Source organism: Ascaphus truei, chromosome 17, assembly GCF_040206685.1.
Source record: "Ascaphus truei isolate aAscTru1 chromosome 17, aAscTru1.hap1, whole genome shotgun sequence".
Lineage (NCBI taxonomy): Eukaryota > Metazoa > Chordata > Amphibia > Anura > Ascaphidae > Ascaphus > Ascaphus truei.
The window spans coordinates 27,056,939-27,071,931 of NC_134499.1; the positions used below are offsets into that span (position 1 = coordinate 27,056,939).

The 14,993-nt window shown below is 47.7% G+C and overlaps 1 protein-coding gene across 1 annotated transcript in view; it reads left to right on the plus strand.

Moving 5' to 3' along the window:
• The first annotated feature begins 292 nt into the window (after positions 1–292).
• The window catches only part of IL17RE (interleukin 17 receptor E), a 58,355-nt gene continuing 43,654 nt past the window's right edge, over positions 293–14,993 (plus strand). Inside the window, exon 1 of the mRNA XM_075574401.1 lies at positions 293–678. Within this exon, the coding sequence (XP_075430516.1) occupies positions 547–678 (132 nt within the window). The 5' untranslated portion in view covers positions 293–546. The remainder of the gene's footprint in view (positions 679–14,993) is intronic.

Consider the following 14,993-nt stretch of genomic DNA (forward strand, 5'->3'; position numbering starts at 1 on the left):
CAGGGAGGAAGGGGGGGAGTGAGGGCACCATGTGAGGGCACCAAGGGGGAGGGAGGATTGAGGGCACCAGGGAGGGGGGGTGGAGTGAGGGCACCAGGGGGGAGGAGGACTGATGGCACCAGGGGGGGAGGACTGAGGGCACCAGGGGGGAGGAGGGGAGGAGTGAGGGCACGGGGGGAGGAGGAGTGAGGGCACGGGGGGAGGAGGAGTGAGGGCAGGGGGGGAGGAGGAGTGAGGGCAGGGGGGGGGGAGGAGTGAGGGCAGGGGGGGGGAGGAGTGAGGGCAGGGGGGGAGGAGGAGAGAGAAGAAGAGTTAGTACAGAAGTTAGCCGGGCTGGTGATAGGGATGGAGAAATGCAGGTGACGGGTAACAGAATGTGGCCTGGCCAGCTGTAGCCTTCTGGTGCCTAGAGGTGACTCCGTGTGGACAGTCTGCTCCGGATTGGGGATATGTGTTGGTTTGCGCGGAAAAGGAGACCGGAGAGCCGCTTCCAGGTGGGATAGGTGGAGAGGGCTCTCCCCACCATGTCCCCGGAAGACTGAACCCATGGGGATCCTGACCTTCCTGCCGCTGCTTGTCACCACCGTGCTGCTGCTGGACCTGAGCCACAGTGGGGGAGTGGGGTTCACCAAAGGGGACGAGGTCAAGATCACCCGGACTCAAGTCAATGCCAATTTCGTAAGGAATCCTTTGCTAACCCTAAAGAGTTAGGGGGGGGGGGGTGGTGGGTGGTGGTGTGCGTGTGCAAGAGGAGGTGTGAGTGTGAGGGCGAGAGGCAGGGGTGGGCAACTCCAGTCCCCCTGTGCCAACAACAGGCCAGGTTTTCAGGATATCCCTGCTTCAGCTTAGGTGGCGCCATCAGTTCCTGCTTCAGCACAGGGGGCTTAATCTCACTGATTGAGCCCCCTGTGCTGAAGCAGGGAAATCCTGAAAACCTGACCTGTTGGAGGGTCTTGAGGACTGGAGTTGGCCACCCCTGGTGTTAGTGTATCTGACCCAGAGACAGAGAAGTCTCTTTACAGTAAGGGCAGATACAATGTGCAATATACTGCGGATGGAGACTGGCGGCAGATACTGTAGATCTCTTTAAGAAAAATGTGGATGTCCTTTTTTTTTTTTAGAAAGGGAAGGTATTCAGGGACAGACCAAATAAGTAAAACATTATAATAATAACTTTATTTTATATAGCGCTTTTCTCCCAATGGGACTCAAAGTGCTTCACACTTACAGTATAGCGCGATACGCAGCACATAGGAATGTTACAGACACTGTCCCTGCCCTGCAGAGCTTACACTCTATGATTTTGGTGCCTGAGGCACAGGGGGATAAAGTGACTTGCCAAAGATCACAAGGGGGGGGGGGGGGGGGTCATTGAGCCTCTCCGTCTCCCATCCATGGGAAGGATGTTGATCCAGGGAGAAATCTAATTGTCATTACTGGAGTCAGGGAGGCATTTATATATATATTTTTTTTCCATATGAGGTATCATTAAATAATGTTTTACTGGAGTTTTGTTTGTTTGTCATTCTAAACAAAAATATAGGACTACATATAACATAGGTTGGACTCCCTGTGTGTGTGTGTGTATATATATATATAGATATATAGATATATCTATATATCTATATATCTATATATATCATACACACATTTGTTTCACACTGTCAGTCTCAAGCCCCGATTCCTCTGATAGATTCAAATATTTTGCAAGGAAAGATACATTCAGATGAATTATGAATTTCTGTTTTTTTCCAGGCTGTCCTGGAAGTATGTGACTGAACCATGTGTACGCAGGTGTGTGTGTGTGTGTGTGTTTATGTGTGTTTATGTGACACAGTAGTTAGGTGTACCTGTGGTTGTGTCATCGGGTTTGCACGTTTCTGGCTGTGTTACTGACTTGATATTATATGCGATCATTTATCTTTGTGTGTGTGAGTGGGCGTGTTAGAGTTTAAATATGAGCCTTTGTGTGTGTGAAACACATAATATTCGTGTTTTATGACTGATACAAAGAATGATAAATGTGTCTGCCTTATTATGCTTGAGTTTAAAAGGAGCGCAATCATTTTCCTGATAAAATAATTTAACATAGATGTCATAATTCACGTAGATGTCGTAGTCAATGTGCTTGCAGAATGTATCTAAGTTTTACACTAGTTTTAATACAGATCAATTAGAACTTCAGCAAATAAGTCTGCAGGACTTTTCAACTGGTCTTTTTACTGATACATGTGATGGTCTTTTTACACCAGTGCTAAACTGCGCATAAAACATGGAAAAAGCAGTATTTAGAGAGATCAGTGGCTACATAACCATCAATGTTTAATTCCCACCCTTAAATGTATATATTTTTTTATTTATTTACTTATTGATAGCTATAGTCATTGTTCCCAACTAAGGTAACCAACTTTGAAACAAGGACATTAGACTTGTCATGATTATTAATTGTGTTCACTGTGTAGCAGCATCTACCTCTGGGCTGCCACAGTGTGTGAAATGTATCTTTCCCCTGTGATCACAATACTTTTGTCCCACTTTTTTAATCCATTCCTTTATTTTCCAGCATAAAACCACCAACATTTTAATAACCCCCCCCCAAACGAAGTCTACAATATTAAAGCAAATAAAACTGGTCTTGTTTTTAATACAATATAGTTGTTATGTACAACGTAATGAGTCCAAAATTCAGACCTGTAGGTTGAGTTGTTATATAGTTGAAATAAATGTATGTGTGACCTCTTTCTAAAGAGTTAAATTTATTTCCGTCTCTGCCTTCTCACTGCCCACTATTGAGACATTTTTCTGCCCTGACTAACTCCCTATGGGACATTAACAGGTTTGTCAACTCTCATTGACTTTTAGTGAGTCTCACTCATTTGGAGTCAGTCTCACTGACACAATCAGTCTAATAGAAATATTTCTCGATTTTAAATGACATTTTATTGGTTGACAACCCCCTGAATCTTACAGTTTTGTAACCTTGGAGGTTGGGATCTGTGCAGGATTGGGCCATGAATTATATTCCCAAATGTCCCACGTGTCAATACTGCTGTTCAGCCTTTTGTTTCGCAAAATAACTTTTGCATTGATCTCCTTTATTATCAGCATTGTATGCTGGGAGATGTAGTTCTGATCTGTGTATTATTCTGCATATATAACGCTGCGTACCCTGGACTGTGTATTGTTCTGTATATAGAACTCTGCGTACCATGGACTGTGTATTGTTCTGTATATATAACGCTGCGTACTCTGCACTGTGTGTATTATTCTGTATATATACTGCTGCTTACACAGTGCTGTGTATTATTCTATACATATACTGCTGAAATCTTAGCGCTGTGTATTATTCTGTATATATAACACTGTGTGTTGAAAGAATGTGGTATAACAACCACAAATCAGTGCTTCAGAGTAAGTGTTGATTGTAGATCTTATATGCAACAAATATTCATAGTATCCTTTCGATGTATCAAATGCTATCAGCTAAAGAAATAGTGTACAAAGTATTATAGTCAATGAGATGTACAAAAGTGTTTGGTCAGTGCACTCTTGCAGTGTAAGTGGTAGTGAGTATGTCTGTTTATATTATGCGTAGGTGCTCAATTAGTTAAGCAGGTACATGTGTACTACTGCGTCCATAGGACTGCAGCCGTGCTGAGGCGCGCGGAGTGCTTTCCCTGGCCTTGGTCCGCGCGCCGTCCGGGGGCGTGTCGGGGGGGGGGGGGGGCTGTGACGTAACGGAGCTGGTTCGCCCTCATTGGGCAAAACACTCACGTGACCGGCCCTGCGCTCCCTTGAGCGCTTAAATTTAAAATGTAGCTACGACTTACGCTTCCGCACGCTTGCGTAAACGTAAGCGAGCCCCTGCTAAAGCCGCTCTCATTGCGGCAGCAGGGGCTCACTTCCGCGCAGCAGCGCACCTCAGCACGGGTCAGCGCATAAGCGCTGACCATGCCCGAGGCCTAAGGCAGAAGAGGACCAAAGATGCAAAGTTCTGTGGGGAAGATCATGTGACGGCAGTACTCCGCTTGTTTCCTACTTGTTCCTATAACACTGTGTATCCTGCACTGTGTATTATTCTGTGTGTTAACCCTGCGTACCCTGCACTGTACAGTATGTATTCTGTATATTTAACGCCGTGTACCCTGCGCTGTGTGTATTATTCTGTATGTATAACGCTACTTAACACAACCTCATGCTCTGTGTGTATTGCAGAGTGAGCTCTGTGTTTGTGCTACGATTTGTATCTGAAAGAAGATCTGTGTGTACTTTGGGAAGGTTCAATGTTATCAAGCTTTTGGTTGGACTTTGTGCAAGTCCTTATCACTGTCCCCTATATATAGAACAGTTAGAAATGACTGCATTTGTATTATTCGGCCTTAATGCTGAAAGCAGCCATCCCTCCTACACGTTTATTTTTTTCACTATTGATTCTAACTGGGGGGGTCGTCCGAATGTTAACTGCGCTATTTGTAACTCCAAATATGGCCGCTTCACAGTATATACTATGCACCCGTTAAATCCAAACCCACCAAATAGGTCTTGTTCATGTGGGCCAATAGGAAGCTGCCACATCACCGTGGGCTGTCTTTGCAACTTCCTATTGGATGACTTTGGGTGCCATCTTTGAAAAGTCAAGTAATGGTACGGATCTCCGGAACTGATGGTTCCCCCGAGACTAAGAAGAGCGCGTTTTCAGCTCCTCACGTCTCCCTGGTTTGAATACGGCAAAGATAATAATAATAATTTAATATGCAACATTGGCGGGATTTCTACTTGAAGTTGGGTTAATTTCAGGTGGCTGCAAACCACATATTTCTTGGAAATGTAGGGTGCGTAACCAACGTTGTGTGGGATGGCTGGCTAAAACGTGCTGTTTACTGGTCAGTAGAGGTGACCAATTGTTTCCCAGTATGCTTTGCAAACGTATTTGTGAGTTTCTTTGCTCAAAAATCGCACAATTTGTTACTTCATTTTACTAAAGTCAAAACATTGTCACAAAGGTGACACGCATTCCCCAAAGGCACCTAAAATACAACAAACACGTGTACCCTATTGAAAGAATTTTGAGCAATTTAAATGTGGCCAGTCTCTTTTTGGCAGAATGTTATTTTCTGATTAAGATGGTGTCGTATTGCATTGTTTTCATGGTGCGTGAATGTTCCATATTCATTATATATGATATATTTCCAAAACATTAGATTTCTATATTGGTTAGGAACATAAGGGCCATAGCTGCTAGTTTTATGCAGCGCTTTACAGAGACATTTTGCAGGCACAGGTCCCTGCCCCGTGGAGCTTACAATCTATGTTTTTGGTGCCTGAGGCACAGGGAGATAAAGTGACTTGCCCAAGGTCACAAGGAGCAGACACCGGGAATTGAACCAGGCTCTCCTGCTTCAAACTCTCAGTGCCAGTCAGTGTCTTTTACTCACTGAGCCACTCCCTCTTATGTGGGTTTATACATGTTTACATTATGGTAATGTATGTATGTTACTGATTTCGTATGTACAGCACCTCCACCCCAAAATGAGTTCCTGCGCCCTAGTCAGGAATCATGGTAGAACGTTGAAGTATTTGCATGAAATATTTGTAGTGGTTGAGTAATATCTAGAGGTGGTCGAAATGTTTTGGTGGCTTTGGATCTACCTCGGATTGACTGATTCCTTTAATCCATGGGTTAGTCTCAAAAAGGCCAATCTGCCCTTTCCGGATTATTTTTTCTTCTATCACTGACAATCTGCATGGCGAAATGAATCATCTGCGTTCGGATTTGGGATTCAATATTGTGACAGTTCCGCTCCACTCTAGAACAGGCGGGCCCCACTAATAGGGCAGGTTCTATTCTATGGCCCCCGCCGCAAAGCGAAAATCGCCGGAAAACGGAACTGGTGATTTTCGGTGTCTCCTGCAAGTCTGAGCATGCGCAGATCTGCAGTCCCCCCTTCTACACATACGCGACCTCCGTTCTGCACATGTGCAACCTTGGCAGTCCCAGTTCTGCGCATGCGTGACCTCGGCAGCCCCTGTTCTGTGCATGCGCAGACATGGTGGCCCCCTTCTCGGTACCGCCGTATTGGTGGATCGCCGAGAAGCAGGGCCCGCCTGTACATTGTGAAAAAAAGGAAAATGGTGTATGAAAAGCGCTAATGCTTAAATATAATTAGTGACAAAATACTAAAAATACTTACAAAAAACCTTAAATAAAGGACTAGGCAGCCTGATATAAATGACCCACACAGATCACAACATAATCACAAAAAACACAAAATAACGGCGCCTAGATTAATATCACCTGAGTGATTAACCCTAGATAGTCCAGCCCTCACAGTCCAAGTGAATCCAAGGATGGCTTGCTTGATGGCTCATAACATGTGGGGATAAAAAAGACAAATCATAGGGCAACACTGGAAATGCAAACTAATGAGACAAACAAAAGCTAACAACACACAACACATAAAAACAAAGCAGCTACAGTAAAAACTGATACAATTAATGAAGAATGATTGATGTGATAACAATAAACTTAAAATATGAAATACACTGATAGAAGATCACTTCTGGAGGGTCTAAAACTGAAATCCTACTCGCGAAATGTAAATAGTAAGGCCTCGGACATGGTCAAAAAGACCGTGCTGAGGCGCGCTGAGGAGAAACATTATCCCTATCAGCGCGGCTACAGACGGCGCTTCCGCAGGCGTGCGGAGGCGTGTGGAAATGCAGGAGACAGGCAAGTTTAAATTTTGCCGCTGAGGGAAGCGCAGGGCCGGTCACGTGACTGCCAGAAGCCAATGGCAGTCCGTGACGTCGGTGCCGGGACGTGGCGCCCTAGCCCCGCCTCCAGGCCCGCCTCCCGCCTGGCTCCCACCCGGCACACAAGCGCGCTCGCTGACGCTCATGCAGGGACATGAAAAATCTCCTGCTTGAGTAAGAGCGTCAGCGCTGCCCAGCGCTCTTCATATCACCATGTCCCAGGCCTAGACAGCATGTAGCAGCACCAGCTGCAATGGAGCCTCTGAGTGAGAACCGATGGAGAAGTGTCACAGGGCGTCTGCACACCTCAACCACTGGCACCGCGTGACCCCGCTGGCACGCTCACAGACACGCTGTTTGCCATCGCCGCCGGATGACGCAATGCTCATGCGTCGTGGCTCAGATTCCCTGATGTATCCTGCGCATATAGCGCTGCAGTGGAAAGTCTCTCCAAAGTCCTAGGAACTCATATGATGGCAAAATAGAGGCAGTAGAACCACCCTGTAACATCTGGAGGTGGGTCAGGAGATGGAAGACAAAGGGACATGTTGTGGAAAGATGATCACAAACAGACTTTGGTAAACAGACTTCTCTCCAAGTCTCTTTTTTTTGCGGCATCGTCTTCACTATGAGAGGTCGTGCGCTTTTCTTTTGTGGTTTCATAAGCTGAAGACGATGCTACAAAAAAAAGAGACTTGGAGAGACTGGAAACTTGGGCAGGTAAATGGCAGAGGAGGTTTAATACAGATACTGTAAATGTAAAGTTATGCATTTGGGAAACAAGAATAAACAGGCGATATACAGATTAAATGGGGATAATTTAGGGGACTCCTTGATGGAGAAGGATTTAGGAGTGGTTGTAGACAGCAGGCTTGGCAATAGTGCTCAAAGTCAGGCAGTAGCTGCGAAGGCAAACAAGATCTTATCTTGCATTAAATGAGATGGAAGGGAAGTAAACATAATTATGCCCCCTTTATACTACACTGTAGTATATATTAGAAACTGTTGCATAACAAGGTAGGTATTACACATCTAAAAAAGTCGATATAAAAGAGCTTACTGTAAGCGGACCAGCGTTTAGTGGCGACAAGCCACTTCATCATGGATTATGTTTTATTAGTTATAATAATGATTATTATCCCAGATGAAGTGGCTTGTCGACACGAAACGCGTTGGATATTATCTAGCCAGGCATGCCTCCACTGGGACACTTCTTCTTACACTATTTTCCGGAGCTATTTGTTTCAAACTGATAGACAGGCTAGTAGCCAAATACGGGACGCTCTCCAGACTATTCTTAGTCGCCCCTCCAGGCAGTTGACGGAGTAGGCCAAGCTCCCGGATCCACCTGAGGTACACCACGGCGTCCCTTCTGGCTCCCGACTCTTCTGGTTCCACTACAGAGTTACAGAACATGGGCTGCTGGAGCCTGAGGGTCTGTCGGCCACCGCAGGAGAGACCGAGAACCCAGTTTACAATAAGCTCTTTTATATCTACATTTTTGTACGGGTAATACCTACCTTGTGCACGTTTTTAATATATACTACACTTTGAGAGGTGGGGCACTTTTCTTTTGATTGTTTTAATGCCCTTAGATTTGTGATGCGGAGTGATCATTATTTGAGAAGCAACAGACCGATAGTGATTATATACCCCTAAATTCACCTGAAAGGGAAGGATACTTACTTTTATTCCTATTTTTATCCCTTATCTTTTCACTTTGTGATTTTTCCATCAGTCACGGTTATCACTATTGGAGCTGAACTCAGACCTAACCAACACTATCTTATTATCACTATTACATCTCATATTTTATAATTATTCGCTTTTTAAAGCAGCATAATGTGTTTTTTTGTTTTTAAGCAAGGGGGTCTCCGGAGCTAAAACGTGTTGATTTCAGCTCTGGGGGCCCCCAGCGTCCAGAGATACTTACCTCCGTAGGGGGTGCCAGTATCTGTGCTCAGCTTAAATGTCCTGCGTCACGTGGGCCTATAGGAAGATGCAAGAAGGGATGACAACACGGATTCCTATTGGGCTGTGGGACATTTAAGCGGCCATTTTGTTAGCCCCAACTAGCCCAGCCTGCGTAACTACCGGCACCCCCTTCCAAGGTACGTATCTCGGGAAGCAGGGGGTCCCTGGCTCTGAAATTAACATGGTTCAGTTCCAGAGAGCCCCAGCTTCAAACCTATTTTAAAAATATGGCACAAGGAGTGCTGCTTTAAACACTATGCATATTTATCCACTAGTGGGATTATAAATTATGTGTCACTTGTGGTAGCACAAATTTCCCTTAGTGCACTTCATCTTTTTCTACTATCATCTGCAGCTAAGCATATTAAAGCTGCAGGCCAAGCAATATCCTACATGTGTGTTTTTAAATTAAATCAGTTCTGTACTATAAGAAAATACTTGTAGCATTTTTTTAAACAACTCTGAATTACATTTTTAATGTATTATAATGTAACACGCATTTTGTTTCTATAGCAACCATTTACAAAGTCACATCCCCTTCCTCTTCTGAAACAGGCCCCGGCACACCCCTTTTTGAGCCCTGTCCTCTCTCTAGCAGTGCACCAATTGTATCTAGTGGCTGCCTGGTCACATGATCTTCCCCACAGAACTTTGCATCTTTGATCCTCTTCTGCTGCACTGACAGCCATTTAGTGAACCCCTGAACTGAATCTTCGCCGATCGATCGGCAACTTGGCTAATTACTTATCATTGTGTGAATTGTATTGATGCATTAAACTGAGTGTTACATCTCATGGCCACTTTAGAAGTCATTAGTTGCACATTATAGAAGTGGCCAGGAGTCCATGAATTCTCAAGCAAATGTAAGCAATACAGTGAAATAACCCCAGGTAGAGAGCGTGGAAAACTTTAAGAGGCTACAACAGCATACAGTGTGTATAGGAAGGGAACACCACTTCTGTGCAATGCATAACATGGTCGTTTCAGCATTCATATTAAAGGAAGAAGTCCTAGATCAAATGGAACATAACAGAATAATGGAGAAACACGCTGGGGGACGTATGATTTGTATCCGTAGATTGGAGATGTGTATCTCCTCACAAGATCAGGTTGTATACCAATGGCTTGGAGCAAAGCGGTCCATGCTCAGTCCTCAAGAGACACCAGCAGATGTAAACGAGTTGTCTTATTCATATCTGTAGCTGTGCTAATTGGCCTGTAGCTTTATCACACTGCTTACTGAGAGTTAGTTGGCAAGTACAGTAGGTGAGTACATGGCATCATACTGCCGGTGTGTACGTTGAGTCTTCATTGTTATGTATTTATTACTTCAGTTCTTTGCTCAAGTGAAAGTTACCCTAACCTTCATCTATTCTAAAGCAGGGCTACTCACAAATCGCATTGAAGGGATACCTTTAACTCGTGGGTTAAAAGGAGTGCAAGCTGTTAGGACTACTAAGAGTAAAACTCTGCCTGAAGAAGTGAACTTAGTATCGCTGACGGACGGAAATCCTTTTAACAACTGAGCTATTAATGCAGTGCCGGACTTGCACATACGTTAGGCTAACTAAGCTACAGCTTGGGGCCTCACAAACACAAGGAACGCATTTCAAGGTTTAAAATCAGATCAGATCTTATACTATATTAGTGAAAGCACTGTATGTTTGCCTGCCTGCATGCATGCATGCATGCCAGCCTGCCTGCCTGCTGGATGTCCGGTGTCCCTAGGGGAAATCTCATTGGTCCCTTGGGCCGCCCCCGCACACCTCTCATTGGCCTGAGGCGGAGTGACGGCCCAAAGGACACACAGGGACACAAACACACACACAGGGACACAAACACACACACAGACACACACACACAGACACACACACACAGACACACACACACACACACACACACACACACACACACACACACACACACACACACACACACACACACACACACACACACACACACACACACACAGAGTAGGGGGGGGGGGTGTACATTAGCAGCATTGTATAACCCGGGGAGGGGGGGGGGGGCTCACATACCCGCCTCCGCCTCTTCCGCCCCGAAATCAGCCTCCACACCCGCGCGCACGTCCTCCTCTCCCCGTGTCTCCCGCGCTTTCAAACACCCCCCCCCCCCCCCGGCGCCGCTACAGTGAGCGGAGGAGCGAGTGCCCGGGACACAGCGGGGGAGCGGCCACAACAAGCTGCCTCCCGCCTCAGTTCCACGTGGGAGCGGCTGGACGGGTGAGTGAGCGGCCTTCACCCACCCCTCACCCCCCTTCAAATCACCTCCCCTCCACCCCCCCCCCGGCGCCGCTACAGTCAGCGGAGCGAGCGAGCGCCCGGGACACAGCGGGGGAGCGGCCACAACAAGCTGCCTCCCGCCTCAGATCCACGTGGGAGCGGCCGGACGGGTGAGGGAGCTGCCGGACGGGTGAGTGAGCGGCCGGACGGGTGAGGGAGCGGCCTTCACCTCCCCTCACCCCCCTTCACCTCCCCTCACCCCCCTTCACCTCACCTCACCCCCCTTCACCTCCCCTCACCCACCCCTCACCTCCCCTCACTCCACTTCCCTTCCACCTCCCTCCACCCCCCCTTCACCTCCCCTCCACCTCCACCCCCCTTCACCTCCCCTTCACCCCCCCCCCCACCTCCCCTTCACCCCCCACCTCCCCTTCACCCCCCCTTCACCCCCCCTTCACCTCCCCTCCACCCCCCCTTCACCTCCCCTCCACCCTCCCCTCCACCCCCCCCCTTCACCTCCCCTCCACTCCCCCCCATCACCTCCCCTCCACCCCCCCCCCCTTCACCTCCCCTTCACCCCCCCCCTTCACCTCCCCTCCACCCCCCCTTCACCTCCTCTCCACCCCCCCCTTCACCTCCCCTCCACCCCCCCCCTTCACCTCCCCTCCACCCCCACCTTCACCCCCCCTTCACCTTCCCTTCACTCCCCCCTTACAACCTCCCACCACCTCCTCACCACCTCCACCCCCCTTCCCACCTCCCCCACCCCCCTTCCCAACTCCCCACCACCTCCCCCCCCTTCCCCCCACCCCCCCCCCTTCCCACCACCTCCCCCCCACCTCCCCCCCACCTCCCCTTCCCCCCCACCCCCCTCCTTCCCACCACCTCCCCCCCACCCCCCCCCCTTCCCACCACCTCCCCCCCCACCCCCCCCCCCTTCCCTGAGGCGGAGTCACGGGCCAAAGGACACACAGGGACACAGACACACACACACACATGTAGACACACACACACACACGTAGACACACACACACACACAGACGTAGACACACACACACGTATACACACACACACACGTATACACACACACACACGTATACACAAACACACACACGTAGACACAAACACACACACGTAGACACACACACACATAGACACACACGTAGACACACACGTACACACACACACACACACGTACACACACGCACGTAGACACACACACACGTACACGTAGACACACACACATGTACACGTAGACACACACACACATGTACACGTAGACACGTACACACACACACACACACACACACACACACATGTACACGTACACACACACACACACACACATGTACACGTAGACACGTACACACACACACATGTACACGTATACTCACACACATGTACACGTACACACACACATGGAGACATACACACACACACATGTACACATACACACACACGTATACACGTATACACTCATACACGTATACACACAGGTATACATACACATAATGTATACACACACACACATGTATACACACACATGTATACACACACATGTATACACACACACATGTATACACACACACACACGTGTATACACACACACACACACGTGTATACACACACACACGTGTATACACACACACATGTGTATACACACACACATGTGTATACACACACACATGTGTATACACACACATGTGTACACACACACATGTGTACACACACACATGTGTACACACACATGTATATACACACACATGTATATACACACACATGTATACACACACACATGTATACACACATACACATGTATACACACACACACACATGTATACACACACACACACACACACACACACACACACTTATACACACACACACATACAATGTATACACACAAACATGTATACACACACACAAACATGTATACACGTGTATACACACACATGTGTATACACACACACGTATACACACACACAATTTATACATACACACAATGTATACACACACATGTGTATACACACACGTGTATACACACACACACATGTGTATACACACACACGTGTATACACACACACGTGTATACACACACACACGTGTATACACACACGTGTATACACACACACACACGTGTATACACACACACACGTGTATACACACACACATGTGTATACACACACATACGTATACACACACACACACATACAATGTATACACACAAACATGTATACACACACACACCCCAGCACCACCACATCAGCACACCGGTATGCCCCCCCAGCACACTGGCATTCTCGCCTCCCCACCATTCCCAGCCCCCATCAACACCATCAGCACCCACACATCGCCACCTTTGCACCTCCCCCATCGGCACACCCACATCCGCACCCCCACATCAGCACCAAACCCTCCCAAATCAGCACACCAATACAATCACCATCAGTACAGCCACAGCAGCACTACCACCGCACATGGGCCGCGTGGACCACTCCCCACCCAAATGCCACACCCACACCACAAACATCCCGGGCAACGCCGGGGCTCTCAGCTAGTGATAAATAAAGACGATATGGGAAAAAAGAAAATTCCCTATCAATATGGACATTTGCGCACAAATATGACCCTAAGCCTCATGTGCTTTAAAAGTGACAATCTTCGTATCTTATCATTTGAAGACGTCATCAATGACTTTGTGCTCCCAACATCACGAAAGAAAAGGTTTAAATATTAAAATGTAACGTGATGGGCAAACACTGTTCATTTGAGCTTTTCAATCCTTCTGGCTGAGCCACTGATTGTGCCACCTGTGCTGAAGCAGGGATATCATGAAAACCTGACCTGTTGGTGGCCCTTGACGTCTGGAGTTGGCCACCCATCTTCTCCGGCAATGGGTGTACCTAATTATCTGCGGAATTAAACCGGGCGGGATCCCATTAATATATAGGCTTATTAAGTGCGATTAAAACCAGCCTGCGCCTGTTTGCCTTTTTCTCCTCGCTCTTTTTTCCCCTGTGACCCTCTCCGTGGGAGGGAGACGCAGAACAGGTTCCCTCAGCGTTAGTTTAGGGAGCATTTCCTGGCATGTGAAAATTTTGTGTGTGACGCGTTTTCACAAGATAATTAGTGGAATCCGGTTACCAGTGATGTACACGGGGAAGTCCCCATTCTTATTTGGCATACATCAACTCGGGGCTGATGTTTACATATTAGCGATGGGGCCATGTTTAGAAGTCTACCTTTTGGGGCCAAGAATACGGTGTAACCCTGCATATCCCGGGTGGCAGTGAAGGAGTTAAACCCCCTTCCCAGAGTCACAGTGTGGGTCCCAGATTGCAAGCTCAGGGCATTGACGTAGTTTGATGTTTGCTGCGCTTATGTCTGCATTGGATCTTAGTTTCCTGTATTTTAATGTGTGCCTTTGAACGTACTGTGTATGGCTGATTCCCTGTGCGCACCACACACCGCAGCACTCTAGGGGGCAGGCCCCCGTGGCTGCGCATCTGTGGGCAGGCGCAGCGCTGTGACGCGTACGCTGGCAGGGAAGACACGAATTTTGTCTTGCCGCGCGGCGACGCGGTCACCTGGCTGCGACCAGCCAATGGCAGGACGTCATGGGCCCGCCCCCACCCCCGCGCTCTCCCTAGATCTCCCCTACAGACCGCCGATTGCGGCTGTACTCTCTGCACATGCCGCCAGGCGTGCGGGAAGCCGGGAGGACTGGGGCCATGGCCTAAGTCAGAGGTTCTCAACTCAAGTCCTTAAGACCCCCCAACAGGTCAGTTTTTAAGGATATCCCTGCTTCAGCACAGGTGGCTCAATCGCCACTGATTGAGCCACCTGTGCTGAAGCAGGGATAGCTGACCTATTGGTGGCCCTTGAGGACTTTATAAAGAAAAGTGCCCCATGTTTCTTGCTTACCATTTCTACCCATGTAGCAATTGCCAGGTGACACGCCCAGAGCGCTTATTTGCTTGTTACTACCCAGAATCCTCATCTACAATGAAAACACTTGGGACA